Raw genomic sequence first — 21,655 nt, forward strand, 5'->3', positions numbered from 1 at the left:
ATTATCACCAATCCTACAAGGTATGACTCCAAACACCCAGAAAAGGCTACTCTCCTCAATGTTACCCTGACAAATTATCCTGATAGGTATCAGTCTGGTGTCTTCTGTAATGGCCTTAGTGATCAGTTTTACAGCCTGTGTTCTGATTTGTCAGATGCTTGCTAAAAAAACTTTAATGAGCAAACCTTCCTTCATGAACTGGCCTACACCAAGTGAAATATATAGTACCAGTCAAGTTTGGACACCTACTCATTCAAGGGTTTTTCTATATGTTTACCATTTTCTACAGTGTAGAGTAATAGAGAAGACTTCATAACTATGAAATAACACATATAGAAAGTGTTAAACAAATCAAAATGTGTTATATTTGAGATTCTTCAAAGTAGCCACCCTTGGCTTTGATGACAGCTTTGCACAATCTTGGCATTCTCAATTTCACAGCGATAGACTTTGGTCCATATCTCCAAAAATCAGCAACTACCCAGCATAGATAATCTACAGCCAAGCAAGTACCCCAAAATAGTGTCCAGTGGGGAATGGGGTGCAGTGTGAAAACCCCTGACGTTGGTAATTGGCCACAGCCCTTACCTTCCTTTACTTGGTGTGTTCAGAGTAGAGGAGCTTTTGGAAACAAAAACGTGGTAATTCATAATCTCTCTCATGCATAATGCAGATAAATGCTATCCCCCAGCTGTTCTAGCACACATTCATCCAGAGTTGCAATTTAAGGTAGCAGAATGGCCACCTGTTCTACAACCATAATTTCATAAGGCAGAAAGTACTTCCATAAAGCATTCTGCCCACAGACTGTCTGTAGTGACATTTAGGTCAGTGTTTCCCAACTATTTCCTTGAAGTCCACCAACCATCAGATATTTGTTGTAGCCCTGGGCTAGCACATCAGATTCAACTAGGTAATGGCTTGATTTTCTTTTGTGTTAATAGTTGAACGAGGTGTGCTTTATCTGGGTTGCAACAAATATGTTAAAAAGCTGGTGGTTTCCGAGGAGAGGTTTGGGAAACGCTGATCTAGGCCTAGACATGTTACCTTGCCTGAAATGTCATTGCAAAGCCAAAATACTCAATGGTTCCAAAACACTTATTCCAACATCAGTAACTTCAAATGGGGAGAGAAAACATATGGTACAAATAAACACATTCCTTAAACTGGTTTTAATAGGCACGCAACAAATACACAAATCAAACACTGATATTAAACACATGCATGACTTTCATTGCATAATTTAAGGGATCAACATTTGAAAACCATTTTCTTGTAATGAATACTAAATTTAAGGACAAGTGGAGACTTGAGTACACACCAGTTCTTCATTCATATTACAGGGCTGAAATGCTTTCCAGTGATTTCTACTTCAATGAATGCCTTTCAATATAACATAAAAACATAGACCGCCTTACTCAGAAACAATGGTTGTAAGTAACAATGTGAAATCTCAAATAAATAATCAGATCAACAGAGGTTTAGATTGAGTGATATGTCAAAGGTTTGAGGAGTTATAAACCTACAGTAATTAAATAACTAATTATTTTCTTTAAAAACTAGTAAATTGACAGGTGATTATTACAATTATAAAGCAGAAAAACAAATAAGTAGGCAGTATAAGGCAATTAAATACATTCCCTTTTTTGCTTGTAACAAGTCATATTTTCAGATAACTAAATTGTGCTTATTGGTCATCAAACTGGGTTATTTAGTTTAATTTCTAAATTAATGTCCTTGTATACGAACCTGAGAATATCTGACCTGAGAGGCTAGTTTGCACACTGATGCAAATTTCTGTAGCACAACAAATACAAAATGTATCTTCCTCGTAAGGATATAACTGCCTAAACTATATATACAAAATGATTGCCCTTACGTATACCAAAAGTTTGAATGTTAAAAAAATAAGTACAAGCTGCTCTATGGAATGTTGACGATGAGTTATGAACAAAAATAGAGAAGTAACTGTACAGTGAATAACAATGAACGAAGTGCACCATGGTTCAACACAAAAAACAAGGTTCCACTTACATTTATCAAACATCTTTTAACCAAACCTCATTGTAAGATCTCTAAAATTACATAATTCAGAAACAAATTCTAAATATGTGCATGAAACTTGACGTTTTCTTGAAATCAAGCAATAACATCAGCTATGCACGTATCTGAAGTTTGAATTTGTTTTTTTATTGTGGCACATGCATTCAACTCTGGCTGAGGTACTATCTATTGAATTTAAATTCAGGTTCTCCTGGGTCATATACCCATGAAGTAAATTGAACTTCCCTTTGGCAGGATATTGTACTGTGCTGAAAAATGAATAGTATGGAGAACCTAAATACAAATTAAGGAATAAGTACCAAATTACATAAGTGGTAAAACACACAAAATGATTCAGTGTATGGTATAAAAGTATTTTCCAATTACCAACGCAACAGTTGTTTCAAGAGTACCAACACTGAAAGATACTACAATTGTACCACATGAGTGAAAAAAAAGAATACTTGAGGTTTCAAGTGCCCTAAACAAAAAAATAAAAATAACTTAAGACAAAAAAAACATGCATGCTTGACGGCATTAAGTGATTTTCCTATAAAGAAAAAGACAAGAACAGCAATGAAGGAGTCCAAAGCAATGAACAGAAGTAATCTGTCCGTGTCATTGTCCAGTGTGAATGACCAAGAGTCCACTTAAGACGTTTGAGTATGGGCATGTCAAAGTGCCTCAGAGGTTCTGCTGGCGTCGCTTCTTGGCCTCGATGGCGTCCAGGATGGGCTGGCGCTTGGCCAGGTAGCGCTGGCGGATCTCCCTGATTTCCTGCTCCATCTGGGGGTCCAGGGAGGCCAGCCGTGACCTCAGCTCCTCCACACTCCATGTTCGCATCTAAAAAGCATACATGTTCACACAAAGTCATCAATTACACCAATATACAGTGGGGCAAAAAAGTATTTAGTCAGCCACCAATTGTGCAAGTTCTCCCACTTAAAAAGATGAGGCCTGTAATTTTCATCATAGGTACACTTCAACAATGACAGACAAAATGAGGAAAAAAAATCTAGGAAATCATTGTAGGATTTTTTATGAATTTATTTGCAAATTTATGGTGGAAAATAAGTATTTGGATGTTGCATCCAAAGAACACCATACCTACTGTGAAGCATGGGGGTGGAAACATCATGATTTGGTGATGTTTTTCTGAAAAGGGACCAGGAAGACTGATCCGTGTAAAGGAAAGAATGAATGGGGCCATGTATCGTGAAATTTTGAGTGAAAAACTCCTTCCATCAGCAAGGGCATTGAAGATGAAACGTGGCTGGGTCTTTCAACATGACAATGATCCCAAACACACCGCCCAGGTAAAGAAGGATTGGCTTCGTAAGAAGCATTTCAAGGTCCTGTAGTGGCCTAGCCAGTCTCCAGATCTCAACCCCATAGAAAATCTTTGGAGGGAGTTGAAAGTCCGTGTTGCCCAGCAACAGCCCCAAAACATCACTGCTCTAGAGGAGATCTGCATGGAGGAATGGGCCAAAATACCAGCAACAGTGTGTGAAAACCTTGTGAAGACTTACAGAAAACATTTGACCTCTGTTATATACCCTTTTGTTGGCAATGACAAAGTATTGAGATAAACTTTTGTTATTGACCAAATACTTATTTTCCACCATAATTTGCAAATAAATTCATTAAAAATCCTACAATGTGATTTTCTAGATTTCTTTTTCTCATTTTGTCTGTCATAGTTGAAGTGTATCTATGATGAAAATGACAGGCCTCATCTTTTTAAGTGGGAGAACTTGCACAATTGGTGGCTGACTAAATACATTTTTGCCCCACTGTAATTACAAGAAACCTGGTCTAAACATTGCATATTAAACCATGGTGTCCTCAGAAGTACTTAGTGCTTTCAGATTGCATAATGTTGAAGTTCATCCTAAGAACTCTTTTCCAATGAATGTTAAGATCCTTACAAAATCCCAAAATACAGGCTCTCGATAATGATAGATAAGGCACATGAGCATGAACGCTTTCGCACATTGCACCGAATGTTGATCTATTGTTCTACTGCTGACATTTTCAAACGAATCTACATGTAAAATCGGTGCGCACTCAGTTCGCAAATTACGGCCGGCACTCTATTCAGAGGTGCTAAGTATTCTCGGCCAGCAAACGCTATTGGTGTGTCTGAGCCTTTGTACTGGTTAGGCTATATGCCAGATTAGGATATCATGCCTGGTTTGGGTGGCAGGTAGATTAGCAGTTAAGAGCATTGGACCAGTAACCAAAATGTTGCTGGTTTGAATCCCCGAGCTGATTTGGGGTAAGTAGGAAATTACCCCAAATAAAATACCAATGTAACCCTTTAAATATATGAATCTGGGACCGATGCCTATCGGTGAATCGTTACATCCCTAATAGCCACGTAGGCTAATGGATTCATCTCTCAGTAAATTTAGGCTAATTGTCCTACAACAGCCTACTTCGGTTGCAAAGTGATGCCATGAGCTCAATATTAAGAGGTGAAAAATCTATGATATAGAAAGTATTCAGACTTATTAATTTTCCCCACATTTTGTTATGCTACAGCCTTATTCTACAATGGATTAAATACATGTTTTCCCTCATAAATACACACACACATCGTTATTTCGGATTTTTGTGTAGCACCTGTCTGGTTGAAATCTGATTTTCATGTGTTGGTATGCTGGGCGCTGTCCTCAGATAATCGCATGGTCTGCGTTCGCCGTAAAGCCTTTTTGAAATCTGACACTGTGGCTGGATTAACAAGAAGTTCATATTTAAACTGATGTATAACACTTCTATGTTTTATGAAATCTTATGAGTATTTCTGGTTTTGAATTTGGCGCGCTGCAATTTCACTGGGTGTTGTCAAATCGCTCCCACGAAAGGGATTGGCACGCGTAGGGATCCATAAGAAGGCCTCAGCAAGCTTCAGTTCGGCTGGCGCCTAGCCGAACTCGGCTAGCTGAACGAGTGTGCTCTCATACTCCCTTAAAAGACGTTCACTTGAAAAAAAGCTGCAATTGTAGTGTTTGTCCATTTTGAGATGCCGTACCCAGTATATACACCTCGTTAAAATAGTTAGAATTTATCTAAGCTCAAGAAATCTGTCATTAATCTTGCCAAAGAGATCTTAGTCGCGCAAATTTACATTAAGAGGTTTGGTGCAATATCTTTCAATTAAAAAATTTGTATTAAAACAAGTTGCCTCTCGTTGAATGACAACAAAGACTATTGAAGAATCACTGCTGTTGACCAATCACCGACAAAGGGGCTTAAAGGCTACGTCAGCTTGCCTCCAGAAGAAATGTGTGGCCGAACAGCTGAAAAAACCCTCACCGAAGTCCAAAACTACACAAAATGTCATAATATATGCACAAACTCTACCGAACTGTTTCGGCTAGGAAGCAGGCAAAAACCTTTACACTTGTTTTGTCATGGGATGTTAATGCAATCCTTGGCCTATCCAGATAGATGGTCCATCCAAGATACTTTGGGCAACATGTTTTGTCATATTGAGATGGTAATGTAATTATTGGCCTGTCCAGACAGATCTATTCGAACAAAAGGACAGGTAGACTAATTTCCCCTCCAGGATAGTTTGGTTGACTTGGGGAAAGTGAGGGGTTTCTTTGGGGGATAGTGCTCCCTTTCATGTGTGCTCAGAGGCACCCGTTTCTAGTGTGGGGCCCGACTATATCCACTAAATCAGGGATGGGCAAAAGTGTGACACGAATCAGGACCCCGAGGACTGCAGTTGCCCATCCTTGCACTACAATAATATTATCAACTGCATCCAACCTATGTGCAATATAGCATACCAAGAAGTGTCCAATATTACATTTTTATATGCATGTCAACATCCTTTTGCTTTTCTTCTCTTTCCCCACAGACACGCCAAGATTAAACATTGTCTACCCAAAACAATCAAAACAGTGGATTGCACGGCCAATATATCAGCCCACCACTGATATAGTGGTTCATTCAGGAATGACCTAATGGAGCACAAACAAACACTGGGAGCCCAAATCCTGTTGAAAAGGCCATCCCAAAACCCATCAAGGAGGTCATTGCAGGCCATATAAGATTCAAGGACACTTGGGGGCTATTCTGACACCACCAATTCACCCAGTATTCATGGACATGGTCCTCATTGCACTACAACCTAATACAAACACACTGACAATTTGTTAGCCTTTGTTAGTCATTATCACTCTGCATCTTTAGTGTAGAAAAAAACCATTCACTGTAGGCTACTACTGTACAGTCGTGGCCAATGACACAATGTGGCAACCAAATGGAGGTTTTTGGATATAAAAAATATTCTTTATCGAACAAAAGGAATATTTATTGTGTAACTGGGAGTCTCGTGAGTGCAAACATCTGAAGATCATCAAAGGTAAGCGATTCATTTCATTGCTTTCCTGACTTTCGTGACCAATCTACTTTGCTGCTAGCAGTTTGTAATGTTTTGTCTGCTGAGAGAGATGTCCTAACAAACACTTGGCTTAGTGATAGCTTTTGCTGTAAAGCTTTTTTGAAATTGACACACCAGGTGGATTAACAACAAGCTAAACTGTGTTTTGCTATATTGCACTTGTGATTTCATGAAAATCAAATAATTTAATTTGAATTTAGCGCTCTGAAATTCAGTGGATGTTGACGAAAATGATCCCGCTAACGGGATGGGTGCGCCAAGAAATTAAACAGCTTGAAAAATTCCAGAAAATGATGCCATTGCTTTAAAAGCTTCTGAAAGGCTAAATGACATACTTTGAGTTAATTCGAGGTGTACCTGTGGATGCATTTCAAGGCCTACCTTCAAACTCAGTGCCTCTTTACTTGACATGATGGGGAAAACAAAAGAAAATCAGCCAAGACCTCAGAAAAAAGTCTGGATCAATCCCTGAACAACAGCAAAGGACCTTGTGCAGATGCTGGAGGAAACAGGTACAAAAGTATCTATATCCACAGTAAAACGAGTCCTACATCGACATAACCTGAAAGGCCGCTCAGCAAGGAAGAAGTCACTGCTCCAAAACTGCCATAAAAAAGTCAGACTACGGTTTGCAACTGCACATGTGGACAAAGATCGTACTTTTTGGAGAAATGTCCTCTGGTCTGATGAAACAAAAATAGAACTGTTGGCCATAATGACCATCGATATGTTTCGAGGGAAAAGGGGGATGCTGGCAAGCCGAAGAACATCATCCCAACCATGAAGCACGGGGGTGGCAGCATCATGTTGTGGAGGTGCTTTGCTGCAGGAGGGACTGGTGCACTTAACAAAATAGATGGCATCATGAGGTAGGAAAATTATGTGGATATATTGAAGCAACATCTCAAAACATCAAGTTAAAGCTTGGTTGCAAATGTCTTCCAAATGGACAATGACCCCAAGCATACTTCCAAAGTTGTGGCAAAATGGCTTAAGGACAACAAAGTCAAGGTTTTGGAGTCGCCATCACAAAGCTCTAACCTCAATCCTATAGAACATTTGTGGGCATAACTGAAAATGCATGTGCAAGCAAGGAGACCTACAAACCTGACTCAGTTACACCAGCTCTGTCAAGAGGAATGGGCCAGAATTCACCCAATTTATTGTGGGAAGAATGTGGAAGGCTACCCAAAACATTTGACCCAAGTTAAACAATTTAAAGGCAATGCTACCAAATACTAATTGAGTGTATGTAAACTTCTGACCCACTGGGAATGTGATGAAATAAATAAAAGCTGAAATAAATCAATCACTCTCTACCATGATTCTGACATTTCACATTCTTAAAATAAAAGTGGTGATCCTAACTGAACCAAGACAGGTACTTTTTACTAGGATTAAATATCACCACAAGTACCTGTCAAAACCTACTCATTCTGGGGATTTTCTTTATTTTTACTATATTCTACATTGTAAAATAATAGTGAAGACATCACAACTATGAAATAAAACATTTGGAATCATGCAGTAAACCAAAAATAGTGTTGAACAAATGAAAATATATTTCATATTTGAGATGCTTCAAATAGCCACCCTTTGCCTTGACAGCTTTGCACATTCTTGGCATTCTGGTTATTAGAGAATGCCAAGAATGTGCAAAGCTGTCAAGGCAAAGGGTGGCTATTTGAACCAGTTTCACCTGGAATGCAGCTAAATGTTATCCCTCAGCTGTTCTAGCACACATTCATCCATTGGTGCAACTTCAGCTAACAGCATGGCCACTCTCTGTACCAGTTCTGCTTCCTAGTGAGTTAACCACCATAATTTCATAAAGCAGACTGCCCACAGACTAAGTCTGTAGTGACATCATGGCCAGTGTTTCCCAACCATCTCCTCGAGGACAACCAGCCATCAGGTATTTGTTGTAGCCCTGATCTTCCACATCAGATTCAACTAGTTAATGGCTTGATGTCTTTGGTGGACTAGTTGAATAAAGTATATCAGGGCTGCAACAAACATTTTAAAAGGCCGGTGGTCTTGGAAGAGAAGGTTGATATAGGCCTACACATGTTACCTGCCTGAATTTTTATTGCAAAAGCCCTCTCTTGAACCACATGGTCCCTTAAAAGTAGTCTAGATATTCTGTCTCCCTCATGCAGTGTGGAAAACACCAAAGTCCACTGTGACGTCTTAACCGTCAGACATTAACGTATTGAAGCCACGCAAACAAAATCAAGGCAATACAGGCAAAAATAGTTTGTATGACAGGTCTGTATTTAGATCCAGTGCAAATTAGGCTAGCTTCATCTAGCCTATAGTAAATACCCCAGTCATCATGACACTTCAAAGAACGACCAAGCTGAACTCATCAAACCAAAATGCTGCATATCGCATCCTCATCTCCAAGTCTAATTTGCAGCTACTGACCTAATTCTGTTGAGTTTTGAAACAAATGCGATGTTTGTATTGTCCAATTGAAGATATTGCCGCTGCTCATGCTGCCAGTGTATGTGACTTCTGGAGCCACTAGACAGTTGTCTGTCAGTCTGTTTTAACATAACAAAACGAGAACAAGAAATACGTCTAGCGTGACACGGCAAGAGAGCAAAACTGCTGACTCAAGGATGCCACAACAGTCTCATCTTTTCACTGCTGAGATGTTCCATACCCCTCATCTGTGTGGCCAGCGCACTTAAACTAAAGGGATGAAGTTGTAAAAAATAAGATTTACCCTGCACTACATCCTTGGTGTAGGCTTAATCCAACTGTTGATGCTAAACATTGTACCTTATGTTTTTGTTTCAAGTCATGGGATTCAATAAGTGAACTCATTGGGCAGTTTCCCAGAATGATTAAGCCTAGTACTGGAATAAAAAGCATTTAAGGAAATTCTCAGCTGAACATGTTTTCAGTCCAGGAATAGGCTTAATCTGTGTCTGAGAAACCAGCCAATAGGGTTTATTCTAATTCTAGCTCATCAGGGGATTTAGTTCATTGGAAGAAATGTCAATAACACTTAGTTGACCGTTAAGCACGCCATGACTTGCATGACTCCATCACGTTGTAGTTAATTTTGAGGTACTGAGCCGCGTAGGTTAAAACAATTATAGTTCTATAGGAAGTAGAAGAATGGCTTACTAGAGGCATCGGCATCATGTCACTTAACTTACCACCTCTAGGTCCCCCTCCGCAGGCAGTTTGCGGTTGTCAGCGTTGTGTCCTGGGTCTTCTCCACTGTCGTCATGACAGTTGGCCTCCTTCTCTTTCTGCTCAAAGTACTCCAGGAAGGACGGCTTGGCGGGCTGCATGGTCTCATCTCTCCCTAGACATGCACCGAAACAATAAGGGTGTTGAAGAAGACCGTGCACGTTCATATTTCATACAGTTTCATAAAGGGAGAATTCTATAGATATAAAGGGCTGTTTTCATGCAACCAAACATAATATTTGCATTGAAATGGTTTGAATCCCCATGGACCTGTATTGATGAAAGGGAAGATATTGGTGATCAAAGAGACATTTTGAAGAGAGGAAAGTATTGAGTAAGATGTTGTTACTCACTCCTATAGGAATCATTGTAGTGACCATTAAAACCCCCAGGACTACAATCACACGAACCAGCGTACAGAAGAAAAATACCTTTAACTAAATGCTATGCCTAGTGTTAAGAAATGGTCTTTATCTATATGGCCATATGATGCCTGTACCCCGCTTCCACTGGCGTATCATTCATTCAGCCATTTCCCTGGTCTCTTACAATAGCAGATTTGGTCCATTTGTACAGGAAGAAGAGACAAGCTCCCCACCGTAGCGAAACGTTTTGCAACAAAAAGCTAAAACAAAGCATTTCTTATTGGACAGGTTTAAGCTGGCCAAAATAGGAAGGGACTGTTTTCTTCACACTGCGTTTTCTGCCTTTTCTTGCCTACTGAACATAACCCAGCACACTACATCCAGTTTGAATAAACTACCATTGGTAGGGTATGGATTATTTTATGACCAAACTGTGTCCCTGTGGCTCGTTTGACAGGGTTGTACTGTATACTACATTACAATTACATCCACCCCAAAATCTTTGCTATACTCTCCATGCAGGATCCCTCTCAAACCTCAGTAAAAGCTTTACGTACTCGTGTTCAGTAGGCACAAAACAGAATAACATTTGGTTTAAAAAAAATGGAGCGGAACTAGGCTACCTGGCCTAGAGCAATAAAAATGCTCATACCCTAATCATGAATACCACCCTGACGCAGCTTACTCTGGTGCTCCCTTTCCTTACAGTAACATGAAAGATGTGCCTTCCCCAACTGACACTTAAGCACATTTGAACTTTACGGAAATAACATGAAGGACACACCCGACTGTGAACCATTTTAAGACAATATGCGTAAATTTGACCCAAAAATACTATTTTCTACATTGTAAAATAATAGTGAAGACATCAAAACTATGATATTAAACATTTGGAATCATGCAGTAATCAAAAAAACAAATCAAAATATACTTTGTATTTGAGATTCTTCAAATAGCCACTCTTTGTCTTGATGACAGCTTTGCACATTCTTGGCATTCTCTCAACCAGCTTCATGATGTAGTCACCTGGAATGCATTTCAATTAACAGGTGTGCCTTGTTAAAAGTCAATTTGTGGAATCTCTTTCCTTCTTAATGCATTTGAGCCAATCAGTTGTGTTGTGACAAGGTAGGGGTGGTATACAGAAGATAGTCCTATTTGGTAAAAGACCAAGTCCATATTATGGCAAGAACAGCTCAAATAAGCAAAGAGAAATGACAGTCCATCAGTCCATCCATTACCTGAAGACATAAAGGTCAGTCAAAATGGAAAATTTCAAGAACTTCGAAAATGCAGTCGCAAAAAACATCAAGAGCTATATTGAAACTGGCTCTCATTAAGACCGCCACAGGAATGGAAGACCCCGAGTTACCTCTGCTGCAGAGGATAGGTTCAGTAACTTCTTTGAGATAGGTGGCAGCATTGTCACTTTTGGATGATTAGCGTGCCCACTAGATGTCAACCATCTTTAGAACGTTGTTTCAGGATTCTACTGTGATGTGGGATTGGATGGGAGCTCTTTGAGTCAGTGGTCTTCCTTACAGCCTCGTTTCTCAATCACACGCTTTCACTTGAGAGGTAGCTGTCGTTCCATTGCTTTTCTACAGACAATGGAATTCTCCGGTTGAAACATTATTGAACTTTTATGATAAAAACATCCTAAAGATTGATTCTATACTTAGTTTGACAAGTTTCTTCGACCTGTAATATAACTTTTTGAACGTTTCGTCCGAATGGACCAGATCGCGCATTTGGATTTGTTTACCAAACGCCCAAACAAAAGAAGCTATTGGACATAAATGTACATTATCGAACAAAACAAGCATTTATTGTGGAACTGCGATTCCTGGGAGTGCATTCTGATGAAGATCATCAAAGGTAATTGAATATTTACAATGCTATTTATGAATAATGTTGATTACCAAACATGGCAGATATTTCTCTGGCTGGTTTGGGCTCTAAGTGCCGTTCTCAGATTATGTTTTTTATTTTTATTTTTTTAAATCTGACACAGCAGTTGCATTAAGGAGAAGTATATCTAAATTTCCATGCATAACACTTGAATTTTCATCAACATTTATAATGAGTATTTCTGTGAATTCATGTGGCACTCTGCAATATCACTGCATGTTTTGGAACTACTGAACGTTACACGCAAATGTAAAATAAGATCTTTGGATATAAATATTAACTTTACCGAACAAAACATACATGTATTGTGTAACATGAAGTCCTATGAGTGTCATCTGATGAAGATCATCAAAGGGTTAGTGATTGATTTATTTGATCTCCATTTGTGCTTTTTGTGACTCCTCTCTTTGGCTGGAAAAATGTCTGGGTTTTTCTGTGAGTTGGTGGTGACCTAACATAATTGTTTGTGGAGCTTTCGCTGTAAAACATTTTTGAAATCAGACACTGTGGCAGGATTAACGAGAATTTTATCTTTAACCTGTTGAGTGTAGGGGACAGTATTTTGATGTTTGGATGAAAAACGTACCCAAATGACACTGCCCATTTCTCAGGCCCAGAATCTAAAAATATGCATTTGATTATCAGATTAGGATAGAAAACACTCCAAAGTTTCCAAAACTGTCAAAATATTGTCTGAGCATAACAGAACTGATATTGCAGGCAAAAACCTGAGGAAAATCCAACCCGGAAGCACTTTTTTTCCTGAAAGCTCTCTGTTCCATAGCCTGCCTTCGCTCCATTTAAAGGGATATCAACCAGATTCCTATGGCTTCCCCATGGTGTGAAGAGTCTTTAGACATAGTTTCAGGCTTTTATTTTGAAAAATGAGCGAGAAAGATCACATCGCGTCATTGGATGGCTGGGTGCCAGCAGTGTTGCATGCGTAACAGCTTGGAGCAGACATTTTCTCTCTCTCTCCTATTGAAGAAGTCCCGGTTTAAATATTATTGATTATATATTGTAAAAACAACCGGAGGATTGATTATAAAAAAAACATTTGACATGTTTCTACTAACTTTACGGATACTATTTGGAATTTGTCTGCCCAGTCTTGACCGCTCGAGCCTGTGGATTTCTGAACATAACGCGCCAACCAAATGGAGGTATTTTGGATTTAAAAAATAATCTTTATGGAAAAACAGGAACATTTATTGTGTAACTGGGAGTCTCGTGAGTGTAAACATCCTAAGATAAGCAATAAACTGAGTCGCTCACCATTGATTTTCTGACTTTTGTGACCAATCTACTTGGCTGTTTGTAATATTTTATCTACTGAGAGAGATGTCCTTACATAAACGCTTGGTATGCTTTCGCCGAAAAGCTTTTTTGAAATCTGACACGCCAGGTGGATTAACAAGAAGCTACGCTGTTTTGCTATATTGCACTTGTAATTTCATGAAAATTTTATATTTTTTGTAATTTAATTTGAATTTGGCACTCTGCAATTCAGCGGATGTTGACGAAAATGATTCCGGTAACGGGATGAGTGCATCAAGAAGTTAAAATGGTGCCTAATACTTGTATGTTTGAGAAATTTGATATGAGATTTCTGTTGATTTGTATTTGGCGCCCTGCAATTTCATTGGCTGTTGGTGAGGGGTTCCACCAGTCCTAGACAGGTTAAAGTTACTAGTCTCAGAAATTGCAGTCCAAATAAATGCTTCAGAGTTTAAGTAAGAGACACATCTCAACATCAACTGTTCAGAGGAGATTGTGAAATCAGGCCTTCATGGTCAAATTGCAGGAAAGAAACCACTACTAAAAGGTCACCAATAAGAAGAGACCTGCTTGGGCCAAGAAACATGAGCAATGGACATTAGACCAGTGGAAATTTCTCCTTTGGTCTGGAGTCCAAATTGAAGATTTTTGGTTTTAACCGGCATGTCTTTGTGAGACGCGGTGTGGGTGAACGGATGTTCTCTGCATGTGTATTTCCCACTGTAAAGCATGGAGGAGGTGGTGTTATGGCGTGGGAGTGCTTTGCTGGTGACACTGTCAGTGATTTATTTAGAATTCAGGCACACTTAACCAGCCTGGCTACCACTGCAGCAACACGCCATAACATCTGATTTGGGCTTATTGGGACTATCATTTGTTTTTCAACAGGACAATGACCCAACACACCTCCAGGCTGTGTAAGGGCTATTTTACCAAGAAGGAGAATGATGGAGTGTTGCATCAGATGACCTGGCCTCCATAGGCAGTCATTGAAAATAAGAATTGGTTCTTAACTGACTTGCCTAGTTAAATAAAGGTAAAATACATAAATAAATAAAGGCAAAGGTTGGCTAATTGAAGAATCTCAAATATAAAATATATTGTTATTTGTTTAACACTTTTTTGGTTACTACAAATTCTATACGTGTTATTTCATAGTTTGATGTCTTCACTATTAATTCAAAAATGTAGATAATAAGTAGGTGTTCTAAAACCTTTGACCGGAGTGTTGATACCAGGCACCACTAAAGTCCAGCAGTGGGACATCTTCACTGGGGATAATATAAATGATTTAACCCATCTTAAGATAAAACAGAGAGAACTCATCCCTGGGATTTGATTCCTGGCACACAGCATCAGAGGGTCTTCTGCTGAGCATCGTGGGGGAGAGAGGGAGAGCAGATGAGTGGTGAAAATGACAGACTGTTCAGATTCCAGCCTCTAAGCCAACATTGCTTATTGTTCCCCATGCACAGAAATTATATCCTACATGCGCACACATATCACTACTTGAGAAGAAACATACTGGAAGTGTCATTTTGGATTCATCAGTAATCATAGCCAATCTATTAAAAATGTGTGTCACTGAATAACTTTTTTTTAAAGTATTGGAAAGTTCTGAGATGAAGCAATTCGAAAGTAATTGATTTAACTCACCAAAATGTTTAAATGTAATTAATGAGTGGGAGAAAGTAGTTACTCAAACAATTACTCATATTTGACGAGTGATTTTGAATTTTGTTTGCGGCTTAATTTATAGCTTGTGAGTCTATCGCAGGACCATGACGGTGTAAAAGGAATAGCCTTCTCATTCCTACAGCCCCATTACGGAAAATCAATAGTCCTAACTTATTCTGGGCAGCTGACTCCAAGACCAAAGACTTACATGGGGTAAGAGATCCGGATTGGAGAGGGACTTCCATTTTGGTGGATAAAGGTCATTCTTACACATTCATTTGTTAATGTCGCTTTAAAAGCTCTGAGGAGAAATCTATACAAACTGGATTATTTTCCATTAGGGAAGAGAAGGAGAATGTGAGCAGGCCCAGGATTAGTGGATTGATCGCTTAGCTGAAACCAGAGATAGCAGGCTGGTACTCTAAAGGCCATCTGCACAGGGCATTAGGTCCTGATCTGTTTTTGGGGGTACGTTACAGATTCTTTGGGGGGGGGGGGGGGGGACAACACTTACCGACATTCAGTACCAGTCCAAATTTTGTACACACCTACTAATTCAAGGGTTTTTCTTTATTTTTTTTCTATTTTCTACATTGTAGAATAATAGTGAAGACATCACAACTATGAAAATCATGTAGTAACTCAAAAAAAGTGAAAATCTAAATCTAAATCTATTTTATATTTGAAATTCTTCAAAGTAGCCACCCTTTGACTTGATGACAGCTTTGCACACTCTTGGCAATCTCTTTACCAGCATCATGAGTAATGCTTTTCCAACAGTCTTGATGGAGTTCCCACATATGCTGAGCACTTGTTGACTGCTTTTCCTGCACTCTGCGGTCCAACTCATCCCTAACCATCTCAATTGTGTTGAGGTCTGGTGATTGTGGAGGCCAGGTCATCTGATGCAGCACTCCATCACTCTCCTTGGTCAAATAGCCTTACACAGGCTGGAGATGTGTTTTGGGTCATTGTCCTGTTGAAAAACAAATGATAGTGGGACTAGGCGCAAACCAGAGGGGATGGTGTATCGCTGCAGAATGCTGAGGTAGCCATCCTGGTTAAGTGTGCCTTGAATTCTAAATAAAATCACTAACAGTGCCACCAGCACAGCACCCACACACCATCACACCTCTTCCTCCATGCTTCACAGTTGGAACCACATATGCGGAGATCATCCATTCACCTACTCTGCAAAGACACGGCGGAAGGAACCAAAAATCTCAAATTTGGACTCATCAGACCAAAGGACAGATTTCCATGGTCTAATGTCCATTGCTTGTGCTTCTTGGACCAAGCATTCTTCTTATTGATGTACGGCTGGCTTATTGATGTACAGCTGGCTTTGTTTTGTTGCAGCAACTCAACCATGAAGGCCTGATTCACGCAGTCTCCTCTGAACAGTTGTTGAGATGTGTCTGTGGCTGCAACTCCCGTACGGACCCGGGAGAGTCGAAGGTCGAGAGCAATGCGTCCTCCGAAACATAACCCTGCCAAGCCGCACTGCTTCTTGACACACTGCTCGTTTAACCCGGAAGCCAGCCGCACCAATATGTCGGAGGAAACACCGTACAACTGGCGACTGTGTCAGCGTGCATGAACCCAGCACACCACAGGAGTCGCTAGAGCGCAATGGGACAAGGACATCCCGGCCAGCCAAACACTCCCCTAACCCGGACGATCTAGGCCAATTGTGCGCCGCCTCATGGATCTCCTGGTCACGGCCGGATGCGACACAGCCTGGTATCGAACCCGGGTCTGTAGTGACACCTCAAGCACTGAGATGCAGTGCCATAACCCTTGTGCCACTCGGGAGGCCCCACGATATTACTTTTTGTCCTTATGGCCCAGCTCTAGCACCTCCCCCAAAAAGTATTAATTGTAATTTAAATGCAGATTTATTGTTATCGCATTGAAATTCAATTTATCGTAATAGTGATTTTTGTCCATATCGCCCAGCCTCAGCAATTACCCAGCGTAGATATTTCAAGGCCAAGCAAAATAGGCCAACCCCAAAATAGTGTCCAGTGGAGAATAGGGAAGAGTGTGAAAACCTTTGTCATGGATTATTAGCCACGGCCCATACCTTCCTTTACTTGGTGTGTTCAGAGTAGGAGTGTTTGGAGACAAACCCGTTATCATTCGTAATCTCGTTCTCATGCATAATGCAGCTAAATGTTATCACTCAGCTGTTCTAGCACACATTCATCCATTGGTGCAACTTAAGCTAACAGCATGGCCACTCTCTGTACCTGTTCTGCTTCCTAGTGAGTTAACCACCATAATTTCATAAAGCAGACTTCCCACAGACTAAGTCTGTATCGACATCATGGCCAGTGTTTCCCAACTATCTCCTCGAGGACCACCAGCAGTCATATATTTGTTGTAGCCCTGATCTTGCACATTAGATTCAACTAGTTAATGGCTTGATTTCTTTGGTGGACTAGATGAATGAAGTATATCAGGGCTAGAGGTCGACCGATTATGATTTTTCAAAGCCGATACCGATTATTGGAGGACCAAAAACAGCCGATACCGATTAAATCGGCCGATTTTTTAAAATATTTTTTATTTGTAATATTGACAATTACAACAATACTGAATGAACACTTATTTTAACTTCATATAATACATCAATAAAATCAATTTAGCCTCAAGTAAATAATGAAACATGTTCAATTTGGTTTAAATAATGCAAAAACAAAGTGTTGGAGAAGAAAGTAAAACTGCAATATGTGCTATGTAAGAAAGCTAACGTTCTGAGCAAGGAACTGAAACATGAGAACATATGAAAGCTGGTGGTTCCTTTTAACATGAGTCTTCAATATTCCCAGGTAAGAAGTTGTAGGTTGTAGTTATTATAGGAATTATAGGACTATTTCCCTCTATACCATTTGTATTTCATTAACCTTCGACTATTAGGTGTTCTTATAGGCACTTTAGTATTGCCAGTGTAACAGTATAGCTTCCGTCCCTCTCCTCGCTCCTCCCTGGGCTCGAACCAGCAACACAACGACAACAGCCACCATCGAAGCAGCGTTACCCATGCAGAGCAAGGGGAATAACTACTAGGAGGCTCAGAGCGAGTGACGTTTGAAACGCTATTAGCACGCGCTAACTAGCTAGCCATTTCACTTCGGTTGCACTAGCCTCATCTCGGGAGTTGATAGGCTTGAAGTCAAACAGCGCCATGCTTGACGCACAACGAAGAGCTGCTGGCAAAACGCACAAAAGTGCTGTGAATGAATGTTTATGCACCTGCTTCTGCCTACCACCACTCAGTCAGATACTTGTATGCTTGTATGCTCAGTCAGATTATATGCAACACAGGACACGCTAGATGATATCTAGTAATATCATCAACCATGTGTAGTTAACTAGTGATTATGATTGATTCTTTTTTATAAGATAAGTTTAATGCCAGCAAGCAACTTACCTTGGCTTACTGCATTCGCCTAACAGGCAGTCTCCTTGTGGAGTGCAACGAGAGAGGGGCAGGTCGGTATTGCGTAGGACTAGTTAACTGTAAGGTTGCAAGATTGGATCCCCCGAGCTGACAAGGTGAAAATCTGTCGTTCTGCCCCTGAACGAGGCAGTCATTGAAAAGAAGAATTTGTTTTTAACTGACTTGCCTTGTTAAATAAAAGGTATATATATATTTTTATTTATTTATTTATTATTATTTTTTATTTTTTTATCGGCACCCAAAAATACAGATTTCCGATTGTTATGAAAACTTGAAATCGGCCCCAATTAAAATCGGCCATTCCCATTAATCGGTCGACCTCTCATCTGGGCTGCAACAAACATTTTAAAAGGCCGGTGGTCTTGGAAGAGAAGGTTGATATAGGCCTACACATGTTACCTTGCCTGAATGTTTATTGCAAAAGCCCTCTCTTGAACCACATGGTCCCTTAAAAGTAGTCTAGATATTCTGTCTCCCTCATGCAATGTGGAAAACACCAAAGTCCACTGTGACGTCTTAACCATCAGACATTAACGTATTGAAGCCACGCAAACAAAATCAAGGCAATACAGGCAAAAAATAGTTTGTATGACAGGTCTGTATTTAGATCCAGTGCAAATTAGGCTAGCTTCATCTAGCCTATAGTAAATACCCCAGTCATTATGACACTTCAAAGAACGACCAAGCTGAACTCATCAAACCAAAATGCTGCATATCGCATCCTCATCTCCAAGTCTAATTTGCAGCTACTGACCTAATTCTGTTGAGTTTTGAAACAAATGCGATGTTTGTATTGTCCAATTGAAGATATTGCCGCTGCTCATGCTGCCAGTGTATGTGACTTCTGGAGCCACTAGACAGTTGTCTGTCAGTCTGTTTTAACATAACAAAACGAGAACAAGAAATACGTCTAGCGTGACACGGCAAGAGAGCAAAACTGCTGACTCAAGGATGCCACAACAGGTCTCATCTTTTCACTGCTGAGATGTTCCATACCCCTCATCTGTGTGGCCAGCGGACTTAAACTAAACTAAACAGAATATGTAGGCAAGGGATGCAGCCAACAAGTGGTCAGCATTGATGGGAACTCCTTCAAGACTGTTGGAAAAGCCTTCCAGGTGAAGATGGTTGAGAGAATGCCAAGAGTCTGCAAAACTGTCATCAAGGCGGCAGGTAGGCTAGTGGTTAGAGTGTTAGACTAGTAAATCGAAAGGTTGCAAGATCGAATTTCCAAGCTGACAAGGTAAAAATCTGACGTTCTGCCCCTGAACAAGGCAGTTAACCCATTGTTCCTAGGCCATCATTGAAAATAAGAATTTGTTTTTAACTGACTTGCCTAGTTAAATAAAGGTAAAATACACAAGGGTGGCTATTTGAAGAATCTCAAATATAAAATATATTGTTATTTGTTTAACACTTTTTTGGTTACTACACATTCCATATGTGTTATTTCATAGTTTTGAAGTCTTCACTATTAATTCAACAATGTAGAAAATAGTAAAAACAAACAAAAAAAACACTGTTTTCTAAAACTTTTGACCGGTAGTGTTGATACCAGGCACCACTAAAGTCCAGCAGTGGGACATCTTCACTGGGGTTAAATAATTAATATTATCCCATCTTAAGATAAAACAGGGAGATGTGTCTGTTTATTTATTATATATATATTTTTCTAACCATTATTTAACCAGGTAGGCTAGTTAAAGAACATGTTCTCATTTGCAACTGCGACCTGTCCAAAATAAAGCAAAGCAGTTCGACACACACAACACAGAGTTACACATGGAATAAACAAACATACAATAAATAATACAGTAGAAAAATCTATAAACAGCATGCACAAATGAGGTAGGATAAGAGCGGTAAAGGCAATAAATAGGCCATGGTGGCGAAGTAATTACAATATAGCAATTAAACACTGGAATGGTAGGGTGTGCAAAAGATGAATGTGAAAGTCGAGATACTGGGGTGCAAAGGAGCAAGATAAATAAATAAATAAATACAGTATGGTGATGACGTAGATTGGATGGGCTATTTACAGATGAGCTATGTACAGGTGCAGTGATCTGTGAGCTGCTCTGACAGCTAGTGAGGGAGGTAAGAGTCTCCAGCTTCAGAGATTTTTGCAGTTCGTTCCAGTCATTGGCAGCAGAGAATTGGAAGGAGAGGCGGTCAAAGGAAGAATTGGCTTGGGGGTGACCAGTGAGATATCCCTGCTGGAGCGCGTGCTATGGGTGGGTGCTGCTATGGTGACCAGTGAGCTGAGATAAGGCGGGGCTTTAACTAGCAGGGACTTGTAGATGACCTGTAGCCAGTGGGTTTGGCGACGAGTATGAAGCGAGGGCCACCAACAAGATTATACAGGTCGCAGTTACTTGAACTCTGTGAAGCATTTATGAGGTGCAGTCTAATGAAATAATCCTCTGCAGCAGAGGTAACTGGGTCTTCCTTCCCTGTGGTGGTCCTCATGAGAGCCAGTTTCATCATAGCGCTTGATGTTTTTTTTAGACTGCACTTGAAGAAACTTCCAAAGTTTTTGAAATTTTCCAGATTGACTGACATTCATGTGTTAAAGTAATTATGGACTGTCGTTTGTCTTTGATAATTTGAGCTGTTCTTGCCATAATATGGACTTGGTCTTTTACCAAATAGGGCCATCTTCTGTATACCACCCCTACCTTGTCACAACACAACTGATTGGCTCAAACGCATTAAGAAGGAAATAAATTAGACAAGTTCATGAAGCTTAGACAACCTCATGAAGCTAGTTGAGAGAATGCCAAGACTGTGCAAAGCTGTCATCAAAGCAAAGGGTGGCTACTTTGAAGAATCTCAAATATAAGATATACATTTCTATTTATTTAACACTTTTTTTGGTTACTATATGATTCCATATGTATTATTTCATAGTTTTGATGTCTTCACTATTATTCTACTCTGTAGAAAATAGTAAAAATAAAGAAAAATCCTTAAATTAGTAGGTGTGTCCAAACTTTTGGCTGGTACTGTATCTGCCAATATACAGTTTTACAGCAGGGACAAAATGTACGTTTTCCACACTGAAATCTCTTGCCATCCAAAACAGGACCCAACCGTGATCTGCCCAACGATGACACTACCAGACGAACTCAATCCATTTTATGCACACTTTGAGAACATTGTGATGAGAGGATTGGGTGATCTCGCTCTCAGAACGGTAATTTTCAACGTCTCCTTGTCCCAGTCTGTAATCCCCACATGTTTTAAGATGACCACCATCATTTCTGTCCAAGTGAGTGCTACCCCCTGTAG

General features: G+C 39.9%; 1 protein-coding gene across 2 annotated transcripts in view; it reads right to left on the reverse strand.

Annotated features, from left to right (window-relative positions):
• Positions 1–1,153: 1,153 nt before the first annotated feature.
• The window catches only part of LOC109890783 (serine/threonine-protein kinase 4), a 58,684-nt gene continuing 38,182 nt past the window's right edge, over positions 1,154–21,655 (reverse strand). For both annotated transcript variants that reach the window (XM_020482812.2, XM_031824695.1), the window contains 2 exons: positions 9,631–9,782; positions 1,154–2,886 (listed from right to left, as the gene is read on the reverse strand). In XM_020482812.2, coding sequence (XP_020338401.1) covers positions 2,728–2,886; positions 9,631–9,782 — 311 coding nt within the window. In that variant the 3' untranslated portion in view covers positions 1,154–2,727. The remainder of the gene's footprint in view (positions 2,887–9,630; positions 9,783–21,655) is intronic.

This window comes from Oncorhynchus kisutch, linkage group LG5 (genome assembly GCF_002021735.2).
Source record: "Oncorhynchus kisutch isolate 150728-3 linkage group LG5, Okis_V2, whole genome shotgun sequence".
In the NCBI taxonomy this organism is placed as follows: Eukaryota; Metazoa; Chordata; class Actinopteri; order Salmoniformes; family Salmonidae; genus Oncorhynchus; species Oncorhynchus kisutch.